Source organism: Episyrphus balteatus, chromosome 3 (genome assembly GCF_945859705.1).
Source record: "Episyrphus balteatus chromosome 3, idEpiBalt1.1, whole genome shotgun sequence".
NCBI classification, from domain to species: domain Eukaryota; kingdom Metazoa; phylum Arthropoda; class Insecta; order Diptera; family Syrphidae; genus Episyrphus; species Episyrphus balteatus.
Window position 1 is genome coordinate 8,432,807 of NC_079136.1, and position 24,188 is coordinate 8,456,994.

The 24,188-nt window shown below is 32.4% G+C and overlaps 5 protein-coding genes across 5 annotated transcripts; 3 read left to right on the forward strand and 2 right to left on the reverse strand.

Moving 5' to 3' along the window:
- The first annotated feature begins 225 nt into the window (after window positions 1–225).
- Window positions 226–6,103, forward strand: LOC129915465 (myb protein). Its single transcript, XM_055995015.1, has 2 exons — window positions 226–1,118; window positions 4,919–6,103. Exons 1-2 carry the CDS (start codon window positions 357–359, stop codon window positions 5,798–5,800), a joined length of 1,644 nt encoding a protein of 547 aa, XP_055850990.1. The 5' UTR covers window positions 226–356; the 3' UTR covers window positions 5,801–6,103.
- Window positions 6,104–9,729: 3,626 nt separating this feature from the next.
- LOC129916235 (beclin-1-like protein) lies at window positions 9,730–13,528 on the forward strand. The gene is made up of 3 exons (XM_055996072.1): window positions 9,730–9,967; window positions 10,038–11,082; window positions 13,324–13,528. Exons 1-3 carry the CDS (start codon window positions 9,856–9,858, stop codon window positions 13,427–13,429), a joined length of 1,263 nt encoding a protein of 420 aa, XP_055852047.1. The 5' UTR covers window positions 9,730–9,855; the 3' UTR covers window positions 13,430–13,528.
- Window positions 13,529–16,024: 2,496 nt separating this feature from the next.
- On the reverse strand, window positions 16,025–17,021 carry LOC129914465 (splicing regulator SDE2). Its single transcript, XM_055993735.1, has 2 exons — window positions 16,840–17,021; window positions 16,025–16,686 (listed from the first exon to the last, which is right to left on the reverse strand). The coding sequence occupies exons 1-2, from the start codon at window positions 16,927–16,929 to the stop codon at window positions 16,084–16,086; spliced, it is 693 nt and encodes a 230-aa protein (XP_055849710.1). The 5' UTR covers window positions 16,930–17,021; the 3' UTR covers window positions 16,025–16,083.
- A 2,705-nt stretch (window positions 17,022–19,726) lies between these two features.
- LOC129915825 (ribosomal RNA processing protein 36 homolog) lies at window positions 19,727–20,772 on the forward strand. Its single transcript, XM_055995517.1, has 3 exons — window positions 19,727–19,939; window positions 20,000–20,531; window positions 20,601–20,772. Exons 1-3 carry the CDS (start codon window positions 19,838–19,840, stop codon window positions 20,729–20,731), a joined length of 765 nt encoding a protein of 254 aa, XP_055851492.1. The 5' UTR covers window positions 19,727–19,837; the 3' UTR covers window positions 20,732–20,772.
- On the reverse strand, window positions 20,722–23,516 carry LOC129915826 (39S ribosomal protein L11, mitochondrial). The gene is made up of 3 exons (XM_055995518.1): window positions 23,274–23,516; window positions 22,927–23,211; window positions 20,722–20,943 (listed from the first exon to the last, which is right to left on the reverse strand). The coding sequence occupies exons 1-3, from the start codon at window positions 23,406–23,408 to the stop codon at window positions 20,773–20,775; spliced, it is 591 nt and encodes a 196-aa protein (XP_055851493.1). The 5' UTR covers window positions 23,409–23,516; the 3' UTR covers window positions 20,722–20,772.
- Between the last annotated feature and the right edge of the window lie 672 nt (window positions 23,517–24,188).

Here is a 24,188-nt window from a genome sequence, read left to right on the forward strand (position 1 = left end):
TAATAATGGTAGTTTCCTTCGCATAGGCAATACTGAAAGCGATTCAACGAATATCCGTCTACGAAGTGATTTGCATAAAAAGGAATCAATTACTTGCTTAAGCTGTGGCGAGCTATTCTTTGCAACTTCAAATCTTGAAATTTTTGAACATTATAGTGAAAATATACACACCCAATATATTGCCGATTGTTTATATTGCCGTGGCAAGGTCCACAAATACCAAATACAAGGTCAAGATAAATTTTTTCACAATTGCTCCCGTTGGAGGTGCGGTGAAGAGAAGTAGTTTGTAAGTGAGTGTTGATTGATTTTGATTTGAAAAAAAAAACTTTTGTTTAACAAAATAAATAAAAACAATGCACATGCAAGAAAGTGATTCAAATCCCGAAGCCGAAGGCGATTATTCGGATTTTTCTGATGTCGGTGGCGGCGATGACGACAGCAGCATTAGTTCGAAAAATGCTGCCGCAGGTAAGCGTTGGTCTAGAGCCGATGATGTTACTTTGAAACAGCTTGTTGCCCAATATGGCGAGAAATGGAATATAATAACTCCATTGTTCAAAGATCGCACTGATCAACAAATCCAACAGCGTTGGGCAAAAGTACTCAATCCAGATTTGATAAAAGGTCCATGGACGAGAGAAGAAGACGACAAGGTCATTGAACTTGTACGTCGTTATGGTCCCAAAAAGTGGACCCTAATTGCCAGGTATCTAAATGGTCGAATAGGTAAACAATGTCGAGAAAGATGGCACAATCATCTTAATCCAAACATTAAAAAAACTGCCTGGACTGAAGAAGAGGATAAAATTATTTATCAAGCTCACATTCAGTATGGCAATCAGTGGGCTAAGATAGCAAAGCTTTTGCCTGGTCGGACAGATAATGCTATTAAAAATCATTGGAATTCAACAATGAGGAGGAAATATGAGTATGCCGAGGGGGGACGGAAATCTTCTAGCCAGCCACGTGTTGTGGCAAATTTGAAGACATCGCGATCGAATTTAAAAGAGCTGATTAAAATGGGGAGTGGAACAGGTCAACAACAAGAGAAGTCACTGCAGTCTTCTTTAATTGATCGGATTCATAATAATGCTAAGACAAAAGTCGTTGCAAAGGTATGTATTCAATTTAAGTTAATCATAGTTGGTTCTTTAATACTTAAAAAAAAATGTCTTAAGAAAAATTCTTCGCTTTGGCAAAGACCACATGGGGGCACTTCTTTTAATAAACAAATCTGAAGTGTTCTTGGCTACCACAAAACAACTTTATTATTACCTTACAATTGGATTCAAAATAAGATTCTATTAATAACTTATGGGCCTGGATGTCCTAAACGATTTGTACAACGCTGGAAAACTTAAAGGGGGCCGATAATCTCGAGAGGTTTATACAGGGTGTCCCAAAAGTAATGGATCAAACGAAATATGCTGATAGGCCAACTTAAGGGCTCTTAGAATTTGGTAACTTGTTCATCCCAAATCTTTACAGTTTTCGATTTAATGCAGTTTTTGTGAAATTTCAAAAATCCCGACTTTGCATCAGTATTTTGCTTCCTCCGCTCATAATTGATTTTTGTTTTTTACAATTCTTCCACTAAAACATTGCCTAATAAAAGAAAATTATTAATTAATCAAAATATTTTTTATTTCATACGCCGTTTTGCTGCAAATTTATTAACAGTTTCATATTTTATAAAAAACTCATTTCTTACTTTTATTTCAGAGCCAGCATCCCGAAAAAAATTTGTATGGTGTGATACTGGTTTATTATTTTAAAAACTTGCCGTGTTATTGCAGTTTTCAAAAATGTATAAAAATTTCCAAAGTTGAAATTAGAACGAAAGATATTACAATTTAAATGCAACAAAACAGGGCTTTTCAGAGAAAAATAACAAAGAAAAATAAACACATTTTCTCGACTGTTGTTTGTTTATTTCTTTTTGAATAAAAGTCTCTATTTTTGTTTGTTATTTTTCTCTGAAAAGCCCTGTTTTGTTGCATTTAAATTGTAATTGCCTAATAATAGGCAAAATTGTTATTTTTCTCTGAAAAGCCCTGTTTTGTTGCATTTAAATTGTAATATCTTTCGTTCTAATTTCAACTTTGGAAATTTTTATACATTTTTGAAAACTGCAATAACACGGCAAGTTTTTAAAATAATAAACCAGTATCACACCATACAAATTTTTTTCGGGATGCTGGCTCTGAAATAAAAGTAAGAAATGAGTTTTTTATAAAATATGAAACTGTTAATAAATTTGCAGTAAAACGGCGTATGAAATAAAAAATATTTTGATTAATTAATAATTTCCTATTATTAGGCAATGTTTTAGTGGAAGAATTGTAAAAAACAAAAATCAATTATGAGCGGGGGAAGCAAAATACTGATGCAAAGTCGGGATTTTTGAAATTTCACAAAAAACTGCATTAAATCGAAAACCGTAAAGATTTGGGATGAACAAGTTACCAAATTCTGAGAGCCCTTAAGTTGGCCTATCAGCATATTTCGTTTGATCCATTACTTTTGGGACACCCTGTATAAATATATCTTCAAGGGCTGGGCTCTTCTTTATTAACAGCAATATACATAGCTTCCGCAGAAATAAGTCTACTGTTATTTGATAGTTTAGTTTGGAAATTACATTAAAAGTTGCATTAAATGACTTCAATTCTAAAACCCATATACCTAATAAGTGCCTAAGGGATCCGTTTTGCGGTTCTACCTCCGACTCAAGCCGAGCTTTCACAATATAATTGCCAATTATTTTATTTTTCCTATCAAAGATCTAGTTTCTGTTTGATATTATTTAATAACTTAAATTGATAGCCAATATATCAACACCTTACCAGACCATCCTTTTCAGATTCCAGTAGAATATGGAAGAGGAAAAACGGATAGTTTTTAAAGCAACGGATAAACTTTAACTTACCACAAGAGAACTTGAAAATGTTTATTACCTCTCTGCATTCTTTTCCAGTTTTTTTCTTTTTTTTTTCAAAATCTAAAAATGTTTCTTAAATTCTCACATCCCAAACTGGTTAATATTTCAGACTCAGACCTAGTTATTTTGCTCATTACTTTATCAGCAATCTCAAATTTTATGAAAGAAAAGAATAAGCCTAAATAAATTTGATGATAAAACTAACTTTCTGGAAAACATTAATATACGCGTAAGTAAGCTTATATCATTTTCCGTTTTTTTGCAAGGCTTTCAAATGTTAGTACTGAGTTATCTATTTGTAACATTTCCTTATTAAAATACTTCGTCTGAATTTAATCAACACAATTCTCGCCTCGTTCTTCTTATCTGGGTTGCACACTATACACTGCATACACTGGTATTCATTGACAACAACAAATAACAATGAAAACATGAATGATTCAACAACTATTTAATTTCTTTTTTGAGCACAAACCTCTGCATATCACGAACCTTTTTGATATTAAAATACCTGCAAGAAAATTAAATATATTGTATCTACATTTATTCATATATTATGTTAAAAAAAAAGTTAATTTATATTGTCTCTACCTAGAAGCTTTTTAAAATGATTACATACAATAAACATACATACATATATTGATGTCACGTAAGTTCATAACACTTCTACATTATTTGCTTTACTTTAAAAGAAAACAAGTTGCCTTTTGAAGATGTAACATACTCCTGAAGAATTTGTTTTCATGATCAAGCATCTCGTTTTATTTTTATTGTACGTTTTTTTTTGTATGTTTAAATACATAACATACTATTTGATACAAGTTAGATAATAGATTCGTACTACGAATAACGAAACACTGAATCATGGGTTCTGTAAATTTTCAATTTTGGTTTATTGAACTTTCTGTTTTAAATTAACTTAAATTTAACTTATTTTAAAGATTCATTGATTTATACTAAATTTTGCTGGCACAAATGAAGCTTAACCTTGTACAATGACCAAGTAATTTTATATAAATAGACACCAATACATGGATGAACTTAATTTAACAAGTCTGCTGACTAGTTTTTTTTTGGGGTGTTCAGACCCGAATATCTAGTTGTGGAGTTGGTTGGATTGGGTTGGCTGTTAGACACGGTGTGAACACTGCATGTCGGCGTAAAAGTTAACTGCTCCTTCGTTGGCCACTGGAATTATGTGCCCAGTATTGCCAAAGCATATATAGATTCGGGGTGTCGCTGTTGATTAGTCACCCTTCTCATCAGTAGATTGAGTTGGTTTGAGATATTTCCTACAAGTATCTTCGCCGATTGCAGCAGTCCAATGGAATGATTTTGAGATGGACTTGCAGTATGTGAATGAATCGTTAACGTAGAGAAGGTTCGCGCACTCACTTACAGACAGTTTGTCTGACGTCAGGATGCTATAGAGAAAGGGGCCAAGCTTTAACCTTTGCGTAACGCCAGCTCTAATGCACGTCATCTTAAATAGAAAAAATAATTTTCATAAATGCTTAAAGAAAGCAGAGTAAATGAAGTTTATGGGTAAGGGCTTCTATCAATACGCTCTAAAATTCTTTTTAGACATCCAGAAAGCTTTTTTGAAGCTGAGATGATGTTTTCATGGGCGGCTGCAGTGTAGAATACCTCTCTCGAAAGACAAACTGCATGCCTAATTCCTGGGTTCCGTTGTACTAAAAATATTTACAACAATATTCCGAAGTAATAAAAAAGGTAGCCACGAATGAATTCTAGTACAAAATTATTTCGAAAAATATTCAATTCAATACAAAAATAGTCGCAAAACGTGAATTGAAAGCAATTAAGATAGAATATACATTGTGCGCAACACTTGGTCATTAAAATAGGTATCACATTTTATTTAAATGGAACACAAATTATTTTTGACTTATTATTTATAATACATATATTTAATATATTTTTTATTTAATTTTTTTTTTTTTTTTCTTTAAGGTACAACAACCAAATAAGCCACCAAACATTTTGAAGAAATCTCGACAGGTGCAAAACACTGAGGCTACACAAACTGCTGCGCCTAATACAAATGCAATTAAATTACCAGATTCACCAGTTATAACTCCCATAAAACCATTACCCTTCTCACCCAGTCAATTCCTCAATTCACCTTGTTTGACGACTTTTGATGATATGAATCTACGAGCTAGCACTCCCGTTCGAAAAACATACAATCGTTATGGCATGGAAATTAAAAAGGAGCACGAAAATTCTTCTATAGAAACACCTCATAAAAGTCTACTCGGGCCGAGAACACCTACACCTTTCAAAGATGCACTGGCTGCTTTGGGAAAGAAACGTAAAGGTGACAGATATGTTCCGCCTAGTCCCTCAAGTTTGGTAGAGGATCTGGCCGAGATAATATACGACGAACAACTTAATGACACTCAGAATTCACAAAATGTTATAAAAACCGAAGCAACTACCCCTGGTGGACAAGAACCAGTTCGTCAACCGACAAAGAAAGCTCGCAAAGCTCTCAGTGCTAGTTGGGAGAATGATATGAAAGTTGAGAAAAAATTACCGTACGAAACGGAAACACCAAGTAAATTCCTTACTTCGACCAATTCCATTGTGTTCTCACCGCCAAGTATCCTAAAAGATACTCTTGGCGATTCTGAACTTCTTATGGACACTACCGATGCCAAAAAAGAGAATAAGAGTCCAAAGCATGCTATTCAAAAGTACCTTGATCCGAAGTGGGAAAAACTTGCTTGTGGACAAACAAAAGATCAACTTTTTATGGTCCAACAAGCGCATATGTGTCTCAAGAGTCTTTCACTAACGCCGAGATCTCTTAATTTTGAGAAACACAAATGAAGGACACACTGCAAAAGAAGAGACTGTTCGCTGTTTGAATTTTACTCGAAACAAAAATTGAAGATATATATGGCCTTCTCAAGCCTACTTTGCTAATTATAAGGAGTTGCCCCCCTGAAACCTAAAAATAAAAAACAACTCATTCGATTCCGATGTGTTCAGAAACAGTCCCTGACTAAACAGATTGCAGATTTTTTTATTTATAACATTTTTATTTAGCATACATACATATTTAAGTGTACGAATCAATATTTTTTTTCTATTCTCCTAATTTATGACTAAAAAGTAAATTGTTTTTTTTTTTTTAATTTCTTTTTATAAATAATATATTATTATACATACATACAAAAACGTGTACGAGACTATGAAACTAATAATTTGTGTACAGTTGGTATCTAAATTAAAAATTTAATTTTCAATTTTAATTTTTACAAAACTTGTGTCAAGAAAATGTCTTTTGTTATTTTCAATAAAAAAAAAAAAAATCTGGCATGACCATTGTACACGAAATTTTTATTTTATTTTTTGAATAAATACTTTAGTTGACAAAACAAAATATTTTGCAGTTTATTTTTTATTTAAAGAAATACTGTATTGTAATTTGCAACTTGTAAGTTGTTACCGTAGAATAGCGTAGCCTTGCATCCGTCTCTTTCGCTACTTTCAACCAGTAGAAATGTGGAATTCATTGCTCATTCTTGTTACCGAAATCGTGAAGGACATACGTAATAATTTTGAGCTGTAAACTACTATTTAAAGTATTGAAACTAAAAACAATAATAGTTTTAAGTAAAACTACTTGGAACTACTTTTGCTATATTGAAAAAGTAGTTAAAAGCCAGCTTTAAGTACTAAGCAGTAGATAAATATTTCCAAAGGAACGCAGCTAATAAAATAGTTGCCTAGAATTTATTCTTTTATAGTATTTAATTAATAGTCCTTAATATGAACAGATGTTCGTAATTTTTCGGTCAGTTCGAATTTTAAATTAAATAATTTTCTATAAATTAGATTTGGGCTCTAGTGAAAACCAGTTATTAGGCGGGTATTCTTCAAGCCATCAAAACTCGAGCGCTGTTAAGATTACACAGATAAACAAGGTTTTTGAGATTAAACTATACTTTTTCTAAAGGTTTTGGCGTGCTGAACTCAAATCCGTATTCAAAAATATGTATCCTTGTCAGTTTTGAAAAATTTACCGTTAGAAAATCAAAAAAAAAACTTTTGACCGTAATTTGTTTCAAAATAATTTGTAACGGTTTCTATAACAACTTTCTATAACTCTTTCAAAAATTGTTTAAATTTTTCCAATCAGACCTATTGTGAGTCTCAGGTGAAATGTTTTCCGCCCGGAATTAACATTTTCCACTAAACTAGTTTCTTGTTTAGCAGGAAGATGTCCGAACGTGAACAACTTTTCGCCCGGAACTCACAATAGGGGAAAAGTGAAATATAATTTTTCCGAGTAAAATCTTGTTCAAGTGAAACTCATGATAGGGTTGAAGATATCGGAAAGATTTTAACAGTTCCTGAAAGAAGGAAAACAGTTCTTATTGAAACCTTTACATATTATAAAATAGATATAAAGACATACTTCTTATCTTTCTTCTTATACAAATTATTTATTTTATTGAAACTCAGAGTTCCCCCGAAAGTATTTTTTACGTATAATTAATTTACGTATTATGTTTAAACAAATTTCCTCATATTATTGCATAACCTCAATAACAGTCAAACGTTTCTAGTGGTAGAATTTCAAAAACAGACATAAAATATTTCTGAGTTCAGATTTGATTTGATCTAATAAACACACTCCAACCATCAACCAATAGCAAAATCCGTCATTATTCTTGAAATAATTAAACCCATAAAATACACGCCTACCTGAGTCGAGTTGTCGTAAGTCGGTTTAGGGGGTGTCATGAAACGTGAAAATTTATTTCTCTATTATTCTCAGCAGACAAGAAATAAATACAGAAATCAATGTCTTAAAATAACAAAAATCTAAAATTGACATATTTCTTGCAATAATTTATTTCAAATGGAGGTCCCTGACTCAAGTGCCATTGATCTTATTTATTGTAAAGTATATTTCTGTTTTTACATTCCTTGTGTAGAGAAATAGGGGCCACACGGAGATAATAAAAACAAATGTAAATGGAAGATCGATATGCCTATCAATCATTATTTGAAGTTAGATTCAAAATTGGGCCAGTGGTAGCATTACTTCAACTACCAACTCTCAATAACAGCTCTGTCCAATTGGAGGTGGTAGTTTACTCGTGAGTTGAAATACATATCGCTGCCTCAAAACTATAATGTTCTATGTCGAAGAAATGGAAAAAAATGACTTTTTATATCAAAATTTTCGTCTTTTCAATGGCTACAAGACTGTGTCCACAAAAAAATAAAATATTTATGGCCAAAACAAATATTCACTTCTCGAATATAATAATGGCTTATACTTACTATAAAGTTCTTAGTTGACATAGAACAATTTGCCTCATTTGAACCCCATACAAAAATTACTACTGTTAAGTAACAGCAAAATAAAGCAATATTGAAAGGTCATGCGGCAGGTCGATTATGGCTTTTTTGAAATAGTTAGTGACAATAATTAGCAATAGTTTGTAAGTAAGGTTCACTTGAATGTTTATTTAAATAATTGCTGGGAATTATATATTTTTGCTAATTTCTTGGTAAATACTAATTTGAAATCTTTGAACTTGTTTGGGCATGATGCACTTCATTAAATTTTTGTTTTTTAATTAAAAAAAAACAACAAAAAGCTAAAAAAGCAATATAATTACTCCAAAAATATTGTTTGTCTTGACTGTAAGTTGGTTAGTTTCATATACCGTGCTCATTACTATAATAGCGGAACATTGCGGTCTGTGAGGCCCAGGTAGGTGGTTAAGGGTTAAATAAATTTAAGAGAATAATTTTTGTTTTAAATAGAATTTTATTAAAAATAGGATATTTTGAAATCTACTTCGATTTTTCTCAATATACTTCCATTTTTTCTTCAAATCTACTTCGACTTTTTTTCTGCAAGTGGTAACGCTGTTCCTATATCCTCGAGTGTTAATTCTTGTACTAGATCTACTCATTAGTAAACTACCACCTCCAATGGAACGGGGTTAATGTTGTATGTCGAACATAGAACAAAAAAATCAACTCGAAATGCAAGGAAATCAAATAAATGTTCTATGTCAAAACAGAAAAACGTTAATTAAACAGATTTCCAACATCAAAAAAGAAATTTTAGCATTTGAATCGATAGATAGATAGATTACCCAGCTACGGTAGTTAATTCTTAATTGTCATGCTAAAATATATAAATAAAGGGTGAAATTCACAGGCCTATCCAAACGTTGTAGTCGATTTTCTCGAAACGTTTTTTTGAAACATAGAACATTATAGTTTTCAGGCAGCGATATATTACTACACCATGGTATAAAAAGACAAGGTATGATCATTAGAGCCGCCATCTTACAAAATGGGGTAATAAGGTTTTGACGTTTGGCATTTGGCAAAGTCAAAAGCAACAACAATTTCCAAGACAAATTTGTTTACAACAACAATTTCAATGGGCTGGACTGTCAAAACCTTAAAGTAGCCATAAGTTTTGACAGTTCTCGATACTGAGTTTTTTCTAATGATCATACCTTCTCTTTTTATACCATGTTACTACACATTCTCCTCGAGTAGAAGATCATGTGTCAATAATTGTAGTACTAGATCTACTCATAATTAAACTACCACCTTCAATGGAATAATCGCCTCTTTGCAAATTTGTCAAATCTAGATCCTACACTGTTGCAACTAGCCCATGTAGAACTTTTGTAACACATAATCCTTACGTTACCTAAACTTTTATTACGTTACGTTAATGACTTTTTATCAGCTGTTTTTACTTCACTTTTGTTTTGTTTTATTTCTGAAATCCTGTTCATGAAATACAAAATAGAAGATTTTGTTTCTCTGGTTTGTGCATTAAAATCAAAATTTAAATAACAAATATAGATAACTACAACCTAAAAAACTCCTTATCAATGGCCAACGAAAAGGTATCCGTAAGCTTTGCTTGCCAAAGATGTCAAAAGCCATTGATTCTTGATGGGAGTCTCGATAGCATCAATGAACATGCAATGGCAGAATTATCATGTAAGTTTTAATTAAAATATGAATCCATCTAAATGCAATTTAACTCTATTCACTTGAATCAAATTTTAAGTGCCAATTTATGCAACAAACATCGATGAAATGGATCCCAATGAAAGTGGTTTCGATCATGTTGTTCCACCCTTTCGATTGAGTGATTCAATTAATGGTACTGGCTTTACGTTAGTATCCGATGGCAAAGAAAACAAAAAACTTAGCACTGAATTCTTGGCCAAAGCACAGCTCTTTGATGCTTTGTCATCGAATTCAGAATTCGATCATCCATTGTGTGATGAGTGCACTGATTCAATGTTGGAACTATTAGAGCGAGAACTTAAAATCGCAGAGAATGAATGGCGAGATTATAAAAGCTATTTAGAGAAATTAGAAAAGACCGAAGAAAAGCCTAATATTCCTGAATTGAGAAAGGAATTCGCTGATTTAGAATCAAAAGAAAAACATCTCTTGGAAGAGTTGTCCAAGTTAAAAGTTAAAGAATCAACTTTAAATGCCGAAATCAAGGCAGAAGAAGCTGAAAAGGCTAAACTAGCCGAACAAGAAGTCAGTTATTGGCGTGAATACACAAAACACAGACGTGACTTGATGCTAACAGAAGATGACAAAAGAAGTTTGGAAAACCAAATAGCCTATGCTGAACATCATTTAGAAAGGTTGCAAAATACAAATATCTTTAATGTCGCCTTCCACATCTGGCATGCTGGACACTTTGGGACTATTAATAATTTTCGATTGGGACGATTGCCATCGGCTTCGGTCGATTGGTCGGAAATAAATGCTGCCTGGGGTCAGACGGTGCTATTGCTATGTGCGCTAGCTCGCAAAATTGGTTTGAGCTTTGAAAAGTATCGTCTGGTTCCGTTTGGCAGTCATTCGTATGTTGAAGTTTTGGGTGAGGGAAGGGAATTGCCTCTTTATGGTACTGGTGGATTTAAGTTCTTTTGGGATACAAAATTCGATGCTGCAATGGTTGCATTTCTGGAATGTTTGATTCAATTTCAACAAGAAGTCGAAAAACGTGATACTGAATTTTGTCTGCCATATAAAATGGAGAAGGGAAAAATTATTGATCCATCAACTGCAAACTCATACTCCATCAAGTAAGTAGAATTTTAAAAAATTATCTCTTTAAAAAGATTTTTTTTTTGTTCCTGACAACGACCTTCAAACTAAAAATAAAACGCACGATAGGGTCGCACGAACTTGCTCTTAGGGTTCAAGTTGCTAAAATTTTTAAAAGTTTTTATATAGAAATTTAGAAAATGTATATAAAATTCGTTTTTCAAAGAAAAAACAAAATCTGAAATCAAATTGAGATCCAAAACAATTTGATTTCTTTTATTAAGATGCATTTTAAAAAAATACAAATTTCAAAATCGTGGAGGCGTTTTTTAAAAACTAATTTTTGAAAAAAAATTCTGAAATAAAATCGGTACCCTATTTTATAGAAATTACTAATCAACACCTAAAACCAAAATTTCAATCAAATTCAAAATGGGACCATTTTCGAAAGTTTGATTTTTCAAAAAAAAATTGTTTTAAATTCAAAAATTAATGTATTAAAAATTTTACATCTGATTTATATTAAAATTATATAATTATAGCTGTGTTTTTTTGTTTATCTATATAGATTTTGTGCAAAAAAACGACATCGAGATTTTTGAAATCCATGCAAACATTTGGCACCACTGTACATATACTTTGGCAGCTGTCTGTCAAAAATGTTGCTTTTGTTTTTTTTTATTTTAACTCCGAAGTGGGAAGACCATTACATCCATGTTGGATGCAAACAAAAATTTTCATATGGCCATGGCATCCATGTTGGATTTCAAAAATTTTTTTTTCACAAAAAACCAAAAATGATCTGTATATTCTGTATCTGTATATTAGCTACATTTTAAGACCATGACCATTAACATTAGTTGCGTCGTTCTTGTGTTATAAGCGTTTGAAGGTAGCCATATTGAATTTTTTTTCGATTTTCTTAAAATCAAATGTGAAAATTTTTTATTTTTATTTCTAATTTTTCGAAAAAATTTTGGTAATTTTATATACATATCTGTTCAACAATCTTATCAGGATCCATTTAAGACTTTTATCTGAAAAATACATTGCGTATATCTCGAAATATTAACATTTCAATACAACCATGTCAAACAAATTTTTGATTATTTTTTTCTATGACAGTTTTTTTCAAACCTCGTTTTCTCCGCTTTTTTTTTTTTTGTTAATATTTTCAGATATTTCTATATGAACACAACAATTAAACTACCTTGGCACTACTGTTTTTATCGAGAAAAAGTAAAATCTGGATAATTATCTGGATTTTTCAAAAATCTATACAGATAAAGTTTTTGTTGTTTTTAACACGTAAATTGTTTTGATTTCAAAAATCTCGATGTCGTTTTTTTGCACAAAATCTATATAGATAAACAAAAAAACACACCTTTTATAAATTTCATTGATATTTAATTATTTTTTTGGTATAAAAACAGATTTGAAAAAAAAGTTCTATCGCAGGTAGATACCGGTAATAATAATTTTCGAAAAAAAAATTTAATATTTTTAGCAAAAACATTAGAGTCGTTTTCGAGAAAATTAAGCTTTTCCGAAATTTTTATATGACGGGTACCGTTATTTTTGGTACAGAAAAATTAATTCCAAAAACTCCTCTAGAATCTCCAAAAAAACACTACATTCCAAGTTTTGATGTTAAATCAGTCCATCCGTTTAGGCTGTTGATCCTTATACAGACAGATGGACTCCCGGGACCCACTTTTTTTTGCATTTTCTATCATCGTAATTGTATTGTTCATAGCCCGCCAATCTATAATGTTTTTCCATCAAAATTTCCAAATCCATGTTCAAAGCAGCAATAATTTCACTCTAGAAACAGTTCGAAGCAATTTCGAAGTTTTCGAAATGTAGAACATACAATTTCATTTCACGTGAAATAGAAAAGTGATTTCAATTCACTTTAGATCGAATTGTAGAACATGGGCTTTAATTTGATATATCGAGTTAACTTCATACAATAGAGCTAGAGTGAATAGGGTGGCAATATCGAGAAATTAGTTTTTATCTATTTTATCGAACATACTCTATTGCTCTGAAAAATAAAAAAGGTGAATGTCAAAAAACCGCTTTTTGTCCCAAGTGTATAATAAACTTTTTAATTACCGTTTCATAAACGAAATAAGCCCTACAACACGTGAGTATTTTTTGTGTCTTACACAGTATAATTCTATAAAACAATGATAAGTCTTTTATTTGAGATTAAAAATAAGCTTGATCCTTGTAATGGGTATAAGCAAAATTAAAATCCAATTTTATTTTCACAGAATACAATTCAACTCCGAGGAGCAGTGGACCAAAGCTCTGAAATTTATGCTGACAAACTTAAAGTGGGGATTAGCGTGGGTTTCGTCACAGTTTACATCTCAGTGATTACAAAATGATCTATACTGGCAATTTCAATTAGTTCACTCTGATTTAACATAATGTATTATATGTTTACCTATTTATAAAATAAAAAAAATTAACCTTACGTTTCTTATGCTTCAATTTCATCATTCGCACTCCACATTAGTGTAAAGCAGGAAAGCATTTTGAGTCTCTATTCTATTTTTAACTTAACTTGTTTTTCTGTATAGGCTATAGGTCGTTTTTGATAACTAATTATTTTTCGTTTAGTTATCAAAAACGACCTATAGCCTACACAGAAAAAAAAGTTAAGTTATTTAACAAAGGTCACGAAGAAAGGAATAATAGTTTATTCTATTTTTAGTCCTTTCTACTTGTTTGAAATTATAATATCTGTTTCTTAGTCTTATCCGTAGCAAAGACCACATGACAACATATAGATGCATGTTTTGAAAAGAATTAGGTAAACCTAAACAGTCCTATTTGTGATATTAATTTAAATAATGCTTTTGGGATATATGATAAATACTTAATTAGCAAAATCGATGAAATGGCATGAAAAAACTGCTATTTAGGTGATCGAAAAATTCCCCCTTAGCAGCTGAGATGAAAACGTTTTGTACGTAAGCTTGGTCGAATCTGGTATTAAGAAAGCATCTTTGGACCTATAAGCGTGGTCAGGAGGTTCTGTGGAATGGTTACTTAACTTTATCAGGGCATCCAAAATGTCTTCCTCAATTCGCTACGAAGTCTAAAATGTGGGATCTCGTGAATAATAAAGAGATTATGTCGATTGGCGACAAAAAAAAAATCTCTTGAAAATACAGACAATTCGGACGTTTATGTACAACTTTTCGATATAGTTTTAAATATCCTGTCTCAGCAGAAGTATATAATTTATTTTTAAATAAATATTGCTTCACGCGAGTGGCACTTTTTTTGACCACCACGACTTGGGTCAACCTGAAATTACAATAAGGTAATATATCATCATCATAAGAGGACCATTGGGACACGAATTGGCGTTGGGGATATGGTTTTTCTCTAATTACCCTCTTATTGTCATACAATATTCCTGAAATAATAGAAAGGTAGGCCGAAAAAGAACGAAGAAGCAGTTAACTTTTACGTCGACACCCTATCGGCATAATACCCCGGCTAAACGCCAACCAAACCAACCCTACTACTGAACATCCGGGTCTGAACACCCCGAGGGCAACCTAAACAGCAGACTTTTAAATTAAGTTTATCCATTTATATTTTATAACTTTGTCATTGTTTAACGTTATTGCTACCTTTTTGCCAACAAAATTTTGTATCTATCAATATATCTTAGAAATAAGTTATTTTAAGTCAATTGTAAAAAGCAAGTTCAATAAATCAAAATTGAATTGAATTGAAAGATAGGCCGAGCCCTGAACAATCAGCCCTATCGGCAATAAAGTTTCCCTGGAAAAATTTCTCTAATCCGAAAAATCGGTATCGGCAATCATTTTTTAATGGAAAAACTTCCTAGGAAAAATTTTCCCATATAAAAATACCTATCGGCAATGAAGTTTTTCCCCCGAAGTATTTCTATCTCTGATTTGATAGGGAACAGATCTTCTGAAGCAAAAATGTCAGTGTTTTTCTTTGAAAATAATCTGTAACAAATTTTAAATTATTATTTATTTATGTCGAGTTCACCCCACAAAAAACAAATGCAAACTTTTGCTGGAGGAAGAGGAAGTAACTAGGTTTTTAAAACTGGGTATCGACTCTTTGCAGTTGAATGTAACCATAAGTTACTCTTCCAGTTGTATAACACAGCTGATCTCATGTCCAACTTAACTCTATAGACGCAACAGAAACAAAAAGCCCTGTTGAATTTTAGAAAAGAGAATTTCAGCTTCACCGCGACCTCTGGGCAAGTAATTAACAAAAAAAAAAGATGAATAAATACCAAACAACCAACACTAACGAAATAAATTATGAATATTGCACTATTAAATATTTTAATTGTTTTACTTTATACTTTGTGTACTAAATACAATCAAAATTGGAGCTGTCAAAATGTTCGAAAAAATATGTTCGAAGGATTTTTTGTTTTGTTAAGTTGGCTGTATTTCTCTCCCGAAAACGAAATTCCGATGGAGATTCCTGATATGGAGAAAAATTTCCGGGAGAGAAAATCTACTCCCAGGGAAATTTCTCACGGGAGATTGCCGATAGGGCTGAATAGATAATCCATTACATGATCATTTTCGTTTTCGAAATGGAATCATCCAAAAGTGTTTTGATATCCTCCAGTTCGAAATCATAATAGCTCAATAATAGAATATTACACGTATACTTTGCAACTCTTAAAGGACATTTCTCGCCACCCCTTCATCCTGCAACATTACCGAAACACCAAAGTAAACTGTTACCAAAGACATTTAAAAAATGATGAATTTTCTGCTGGCCCTGAAGTATCTCACTTGTTCCAATGTATTTTTATTATAAAGATTCTAGGCATTGGTCTGTTCATAGTGTCTTATTCTTAACTCAACTTACCTGGGAGATACCAATATTATTCGGTGGAGAGTAGGTACTTATAAATTACTCTTCGTTATTAAATGACCTTACAACTAACATTTTAAAAATAAAAAAATCTTTTATTGAAATATCAGCAAATGTTAACCTATTTTACAATTTTACTATTGTTTAACTATTTTCTTTGATGTCGAAGGTCCGTCTTCTGTTTCTGAATCTTCACTGCTGGAAGAACAAGAAGAACCATCAATATCTGCTCCCAGCCACAGCGCCCCTTTTGCACTCTTAGCTTTAGCGACTGGTTCAGCTTTTCGTTTTAAGTTCGGTTTTTCATTATTTTGTTTTTCTATTTCGTTTTGGAAACCCTCTTCCACTGCATCATTTACTTTTTCAGTAAGATTTGTTCTGGCTTCTTCGTATTGCGCATCTTTGAATTCATGTTTCGGAACGTGCAGTAGTTTTGCAACTTTTTTCTTTTTTTTCTCCTCCGCTTCAGCTTCACGATCTTTTTGTTTTTCTAGCCACGCTTTAAGACGTTTCTCTTCGTTAATATCACGAAGTCTACGGCCACTTAAGTCGCGACAAGCTTCACGATTTGTTGTCTTTTCGATTTGGGCTCCGATGGCACGCAGCATAGAACCAAATCCTCCTTTCCCGCCTGGAATTCTTAGCTGAACGTTAATGTCGGCTGTTGAGTCATTGGAATAGTTGTCTTGGGTTATTGTTTTACCATTTTGGAGTAAGTAGAATTGATCTGAAGCAAGATTCTGTAATAACAATAAAGTTGTCAATTGAGGAATATAAATTTGGAAAGAGTTTCAGCAGCAGTGTGCAATAGTGAACAAAGTGTGAAAGTTTTGGTCGCAGCCAAAATCATAACAATCGTGGAAAAAGAATAGAAAAAAAAGAAATTCACTTACCGTTGCATTGAATATTTGTTGATGAATATGTTTTAGATTTTTTGCATCACAATGCATTAATCTTTTTCCTTGAATATTAACGTAAACCATTTTTTTAAATGGAAAATTTATACTTTTTTACGAAAACAAATTGTATTTCTGCTTGACTTCTGGTTGTTTTGGCTTGAGTGACAGTTTTGACAGATAACAAAGTTTGTTCAGTGAATATAACACCCCGCCTCCACAGCAGCGTTACCACTTGCAGAAAAAAAGTCGAAGTAGATTTGAAGAAAAAATGGAAGTAGATTGGGAAAAATCGAAGTAGATTTCAAAATATCCTTTTTTTATAAAAATCAATGTTAAAAAAAATAATTCTCTTAAATTTATTTAAATAAAAACAACTAAAGCAAATAATTTGAATTCTTTCAAACTCCATATATTATGTATGAATATATTTCTATACATTATTTTATAACAATTTTTAGTCAAATATTTGGTTTTATGAAAAAAGAAGTAGTTTTAGCTTATATTTTGATAATTTGAAGTAGATTGGAACAGAGATTTTAAAATGAAGTAGATTTCGATATTTTTGTGATGGTGCGAAGTAGGAAGTACATTTAAATTTTGTTTGAAAAAAAGAAGTAGATCTACTTCAATTGAAGTAAAGTGGTACCACTGCTCCACAGGAGATATTTTTCTCTAACTCAATGTCTAAGTGCCAGTTGTACAATAGTGGATCAGCCTTGGTTCAGGAATTTAACCCACCGATTTCGGCGGATTAGCTGCGGGTCAACGTTGGTTCAAGCATGAATGTTTCTATTTCTTCATATATGAACCTTGAACCAGTGCTTAACTTCAGCCTTGCTACCGATTTCAGAAGATAAAAGTTGCTGATCCACGGATTAAATATTTGTACAACTGGCCCTAACATCTACAACATAACAATTTTTTTTTTCTTAGCTGTGCAAATTTTGTTCGGACAATTCATTTCATATGCTTCGTTCGCCAGAGGATGATGTATGATTTTTTGCGGACAAAATTTATTTTATATGGTCAATTTTATATGAATACTTCTTTTTTTTTAATTTTTTTCAATTTGTACATGTACCCAATGCTTGGTCTGTTTTTTATTTGCCTTCCAAAAAATAAACAATTTATTTTTATAAAAATCAATTATAATACCTGTTAAATAAATTCAAAATTATTAAATAAATTCAAAAAGTATAATACCATTTCATGAAATCTAATTCATTTCAACATAAAAGATGCAAAAATTCGCAAAACAAACAAATATATTTTGTCGTCCGCTACTACGGAGACAACCTTTTTCATGAGAGGACAAAAAATAATGAAAAAACTGCAGTTCCAAAAGAAAAAAAACACATCTGTCAAATTCGATGTTAGACAATCGTGTTCAGACAAAATCGAAGACACGGTTGTCTAACATTTAATCACAACCAGAAATGGCGAGCCTCCACAAGACATTTCTTGTTAAGACACGTCAACATGACAAAAATTATCTCCTGTGGAGGCGGCATGTAACAGCACAACAAAAAAGAACAGATAAAGGTTTGTTTGGATACTTTTTTTGCATTAAGGCTCTACCACACCAACGACGACGGACGAAAAAAAAACGCGGCCCAAAACCTTTTGAGGGAATGAAGAATTGTGCCAAAGTACTTTCAAATATAAGTATAAAAGATCTTTTTGGTTGTCATTTTTTGTGTAGAAATTTTCTCAATACAAAACAGCGCTAGTTTGACTTTTATAGCCTGTTTCAATTCACAGTACACATAAAAAGGTAATATATTCCGAACTGACATTGGTCGCCAAATTGTGAAAAACATAACAATTTGGCGACCAATTTTCAACTACCGTAACTCTTAATTATTAAATTACCGAAGAAAAACGCACAAAAACCGAAAAACCACGCACACAACTAATTTTTTAACATTTATTTACTATTTTCCGAGACGAAACACGCAGAAAATTTGTTATTTTTCAATTTATAATTTTTTCAAATGACATTTTATAAATTAAATTAAAAACAAATTTCCTGTTTACTGCGATTGAAATATAAAAATTTAAGGCCGGCCTGACAGATTGGTGCCCATTTTTTGACAAACAAATTTTGACATTTTTCGGAATATATTACCTTATTATGTGTACTGTGGTTTCAATTCGCCTTATTTCGATGAGTGTCAAATTCTTAGCAAATTCTCTACCCAAAAGTCAGGAGGTAAATAATTTGCTGTTATTTTGTCGGTAATTAGTTGTGATAACTTCGATTTTTTTCGCTTCATGCCAGTTGTACAAACGCCCGACAAAACAATATTGGTTCTATAAAGCTTTACAGATGCAATTGTTGCTTCTGTAAAGCATTATAGAAGCAAAATTGTTATTAGGGTGTGGATCAGACTTGGTTCAGGAATTTAAATCGCTGATTTCGGGGGATTAGCTGCGGGTCAAATTCGGTTCAAGCATGGATGTAGCTATTTTTACATATATGGACTGGGGATGTTGCGAATATTCGCATCCGCAAATGCGGAAGATCGTCATGTATTGGGACATCCGCACCCGCAATAATCAATGCGTATTTTCATGCGGATGCGGATGCAAAGAAGTTGGGTGGAGCCGGCGAATGGCGCGTATCAATGGGATTCACATCGAGTAATGATCTGTGACTGATTTTTTTAGGCAAAACACAGAAAGAATGCAAAAGGGTTAATTTTATAGCCTGTTTTCACTAGAGTCCAAATTAGATAATTTCGCAAATTATCAAATTATAAACGTATTGACCATTCTGCCGCAGCAGCTGCAGCGACACGTTGCTTCCATCTTAAAATATTGATTATTTTTCCACTGGAATGATTGACACTGACATTTCTATGTAAGAAATCTATGTGATTATAGTCTGTGGCAGTATGTGAACTGTCACTTGAAATTTTGTTACCAAAACACGCGAGATAAAAAATAAATACGCACTGCATCAAATTCTTATCCCAAATAATTCAAAATCATGAGTTCTTCCGAAGAATCAGATGCCTCGAATGGAATCAATGATGCTTCCGATGATGAATCTGAGATGGCAAGTGAATCTGAAGATGATTCCAATGATCGAGTAAGTAAAGATAACAAAATCCATCACCTAAAACCCAACTAACTGACCACTCATTTTTAGAACGAAATCAAAAGTGATCTGAGCACAATGTCATTTGAAGAATTAATGAAATTAAAAGAACAACTCGGTGCTAAAGTCTACAAAGAAGCTGTCCTCGGTGAAACATCTGTGAAACCTAAAAAGAAATCAACAGATTTTAAACGACTTAACAAAAACCGACCAAGAGAACAATCATCCAGGAGGCAAGTTCCATTTTTAGGTGGTGGCGTGAAAACCAGCAAGAAATCCCAACAAACTCTCCGTGATCCTCGATTCGATAGTAAAAGTGGCGACTATGATCCCAATAAATTCAAAGAAAATTATAAATTTGTCACGGAAATCCGAGAAAAAGAAATCGAAGAGTTGAAGCAAAAGCTCTCTAAAGCAAAATCCGATGAAGAACGAGAAAATATAAAATTCGTCATGCAACGGTTGAAGAATAAGAATGTTGAAGAAAAACACTGGGAAGCCAAACAAAATATTCTTAAGAAAGAACAAAGAGCAATCCAAAAAGACCAACAGGAAGGAAAACAGCCTCATTTTGCAACCAAAAGTATAGAACTATCAAAAATGTCCTTAAAAAGCTGGAATAAAATATGTTTTCTCTTTTTCTTTTTTTCAGAGGAACGAAGAGCAAAGGAACTTGTTCAGAAATTTGTGGAACTAAAATCTTCTGGTGGACTGGCAAAACATTTGGAAAAGAAACGAAAGAAGAACGCAGCCAAGGACAGAAAGAAGTTCAGTTTCGATTGAATTTTGTATTTATATTTATTATTAAAGCACCCAAAACAGAATTAACCAGTTCTTAACATCTTAGCATCACGTTTCTCTTGGAGTTCCTTTTTCTGTTCTTCAACTACTTTTTGTCTTTCCTCTAAAAATTCTTTGTACTCCTCTGGGTCTAGGTCCTTTACAACTTGTATTCCACAAGTTCTTGCAATTCCGACTAGTTGTTCACACATTTGCTAGAATTAAAAAAAAAAAAATTGTATTAAGTCTCTATTAGGGTTGTTATATGTATGTTTAACAGGATTCAGGAACAATTTTTTTCTTCGGGGATGTTTATCCTCTTCGTCAGGTCTTTATTTAAATTTTTTACAATTATTAAATTGGTTATAAATTTACATAACAAAATACTTACATAATATCACAAGAGTTCTTACTTAAATAAATATTTGATTGTTATGAAAATTTGAACAAATTTAATTGTATGAAAACAAATTCAAAATTAATATTAATTTTATCAAAAACAAATATATAAAAGTATTTAAAATTTAGCAAAATGGCTATATTAATTTCATTAATTCTTCAATTCTGTGTATGAAAACAAATTCAAAATTAATATTAATTTTATCAAAAACAAATTTATAAAGTATTTAACATTTAGCAAAATGGCTATGTATCGAACTTAGTCCATCACAATCTGATCGTCTGTTTACAGCGTTACCGTTTCTTTTTATATGCAACATTTCTATGAGCATCATTTTCGAATGTTTTTCTGTAACTAAAATCTTAACGTTATTGAAATCAAATTGTTTATTTATTAATGTGGCCTTTTTATTTCAATAATAACAGTTTTTTGTAGGCTTTTAGTCTTGTTATGTTGTCCAATTAAAGTCTTAGTAATTTCAATTGGAAAACAGTCTGTCAAAAGAGTTTCTTCGATAATTTTAATATTTTTTTTTTGAAAAAAAGTTGAGCACTTTTACTTAAAACTCGATTTATAAATTAACTGCCGTGTGAATTTTAATATCTTTTGGATGTTTTGAATTAAAAATTATTTATCGTCCTGAAGAAGTTGTTTTTTTTTTTTTGTAAAAGTCGAAAATAAAATGATTTCCGTTTTTATACATGTCAAGAACATCTAAATATGGTAACTTGCCATTTTGTTCAATTTCGGTTGTAAATTGGACATTTTCATGACATAAATTTAAAGCATTAAAGTCTAGTACGCAGCTGAAGCGAAACGAAAATTTTTGAAGTCTCCAAAGTCAACAGCGAACATGTTAAATGACAGTTTTTGTTTCATATTTCATAAATATCCCAGGGATATCTTTCAAACTTGAAGTTGACCAACTTTAGATCTTCAGCTGGAGAGTTGAGAAAATAATTAGTGAATAAAAAGAAATAACAACTTGTCAACTCTCAAGTTGGCAAACTCGAGAGTTTGCTTCAAGTTGAACAATAGTGAAAAAAATGACCCTTATACACACATAAAACTAGATGGCACTCAAAAAAGTGTTGTTTCAAGAAACCCTGATCTTAAATCCCTCGTAGCTCAAAACTTAATTTTGTGGCTTACGCCACTATTGTTTTTGTAGCCCCATATGTCCCCATTCTAGTTTAATTTCGTTCAAAGTTTCGTTAACGAAAATTTCGTTTCGCTTCAGCTGCGTACTAGGCTTAAGGGCGGAATTCATTGTCGTCAATCAAGTTGAAAAATATCTTAAGCATTTGCTCAAGCGAATCCTTATCCCTTTATTTTCCTAAAGACAAGATTATTCCTTACTCAAGTGACAGCCATATTTTTAATTCCCTTGAGCGATTGCTTGAAATATTTCTCAACTTGCTGGGGTTGAGAAAAATCTTAACTCGAGTAACGACTATGAATTTCGCTGTTGAATGTGTTGAATCAACTTGATTAATTTAAAGTATAGCAAATAAACTTTTAACATATTTAACTAATAATTTAGGTTTATTAGGCAGTTTTTCCAAAACTTCTTCTATTATGATGTCAGCCAAAATTTATAAAAAGTTTAATTATTGTAAAAATTTTAAATAAGGACTTGAAGAAGGGGATAAACATCCTCGAAACGTGCGTCGTTTAAGAAAAAAGAAAAAAATTGTTTCTTAAGCCTGCTAAACAAACATACCTATAACATTAATGATAGAAGGACACTTAGAAATAAATAAGTAATCTATTGTGGTTGTATTAAGGTTCTACTTACTTCCATTGTTTTAAGGGCATTCGGAGGATCTTGAATTTTTATTTGTGCAATCTCATACAAGTGCTTTAGGGTTATTTTGCCGGAGAGTTCTTTGCCAGGGTACATGGCACCTCGTGGAATGCCGGCTGCTTGTTTAAGGAAAAACGTAGCCGGTGGTGAATGGATGACTAGTTCGTAGCTTCGGTCGCTGTTAACCCACACTCGACATGGCAAAGGTATTCCTTCTTTGACATCTTTGGTACGTTCGTTGAAATCTTTGCAAAATGCTGCTATGTTAATGGAACGCTGCATTGTATCAATATTGTCAATTAGAACAAAGTTTATCCAAAGAAGAATCACATCATTACCTGACCCAACATTGGTCCAAGTGGGGGAGCGGCTGCAGCCATGCCAGCTGGAATATTTGTTCTCAGCTTTGTTGTGTGGGTTATTTTTTCGACGAATTTCTTCATCGATTTTAATTTTCCGGCTGCTTTCGACATTTTTTGTGAATAATTATAGGTTTTTTTTTTAAATTGAAATTAAACTTGTGGTTATTTTGGTTATGAAATGTTCTTCTTTTTCTTTCCTTCTAATCTGACATTTTTCATATAATTCAAATAGAAATGTCAAATGAATGGATGAGTTCAGATTTTGGAGTTTAGTTCCAAAGTTAAGAACCATTCACAATGGAAAGAACTGAGTGATACGCATTAAGGAAACGACACACCGGAACGGTTTATGGGAGCGGTTCGGGTAGCGGTAAGAATTTATATAGTAGTACCGCTTGCGGCATAAAGGCTTGGCCACACCGGAGGGTATGCGGTAGAGGTACGGGTAGCGGTAAAGATATTTGTATGAAAAAAAATCCAAACTGACATATCGTCCCGTTTCTGCCTGAACCACGTATCTACAAAGCAAATTTTGTTCAGTTGTTTTAATAAATATACATTTTTCTCAAAATTATTATTATGAATTGAACAAAGGGAAATCAGGTTATGATTTAGACATATTGCTTGAGTTGATTCTACAATTAAACCTTTGTACCTATTCTTTCTGTAAGTTTTAGAGCAATGTTTGACAGAAAATAAAATCTTTAAAAAAAATGTACTTACGAGGTTCAAGCAGAAACGGGACGATATCAACGTTCAGATGTGGAATTTTGTTCATACAAATATCGTTACCGCTACCCGTACCTCTACCGCATACCCTCCAGTGTGGCCAAGCCTTAAAGGCTTGGCCACACCGAAGGGTACATGCGGTAGCGGTACGGGTACTTGTAT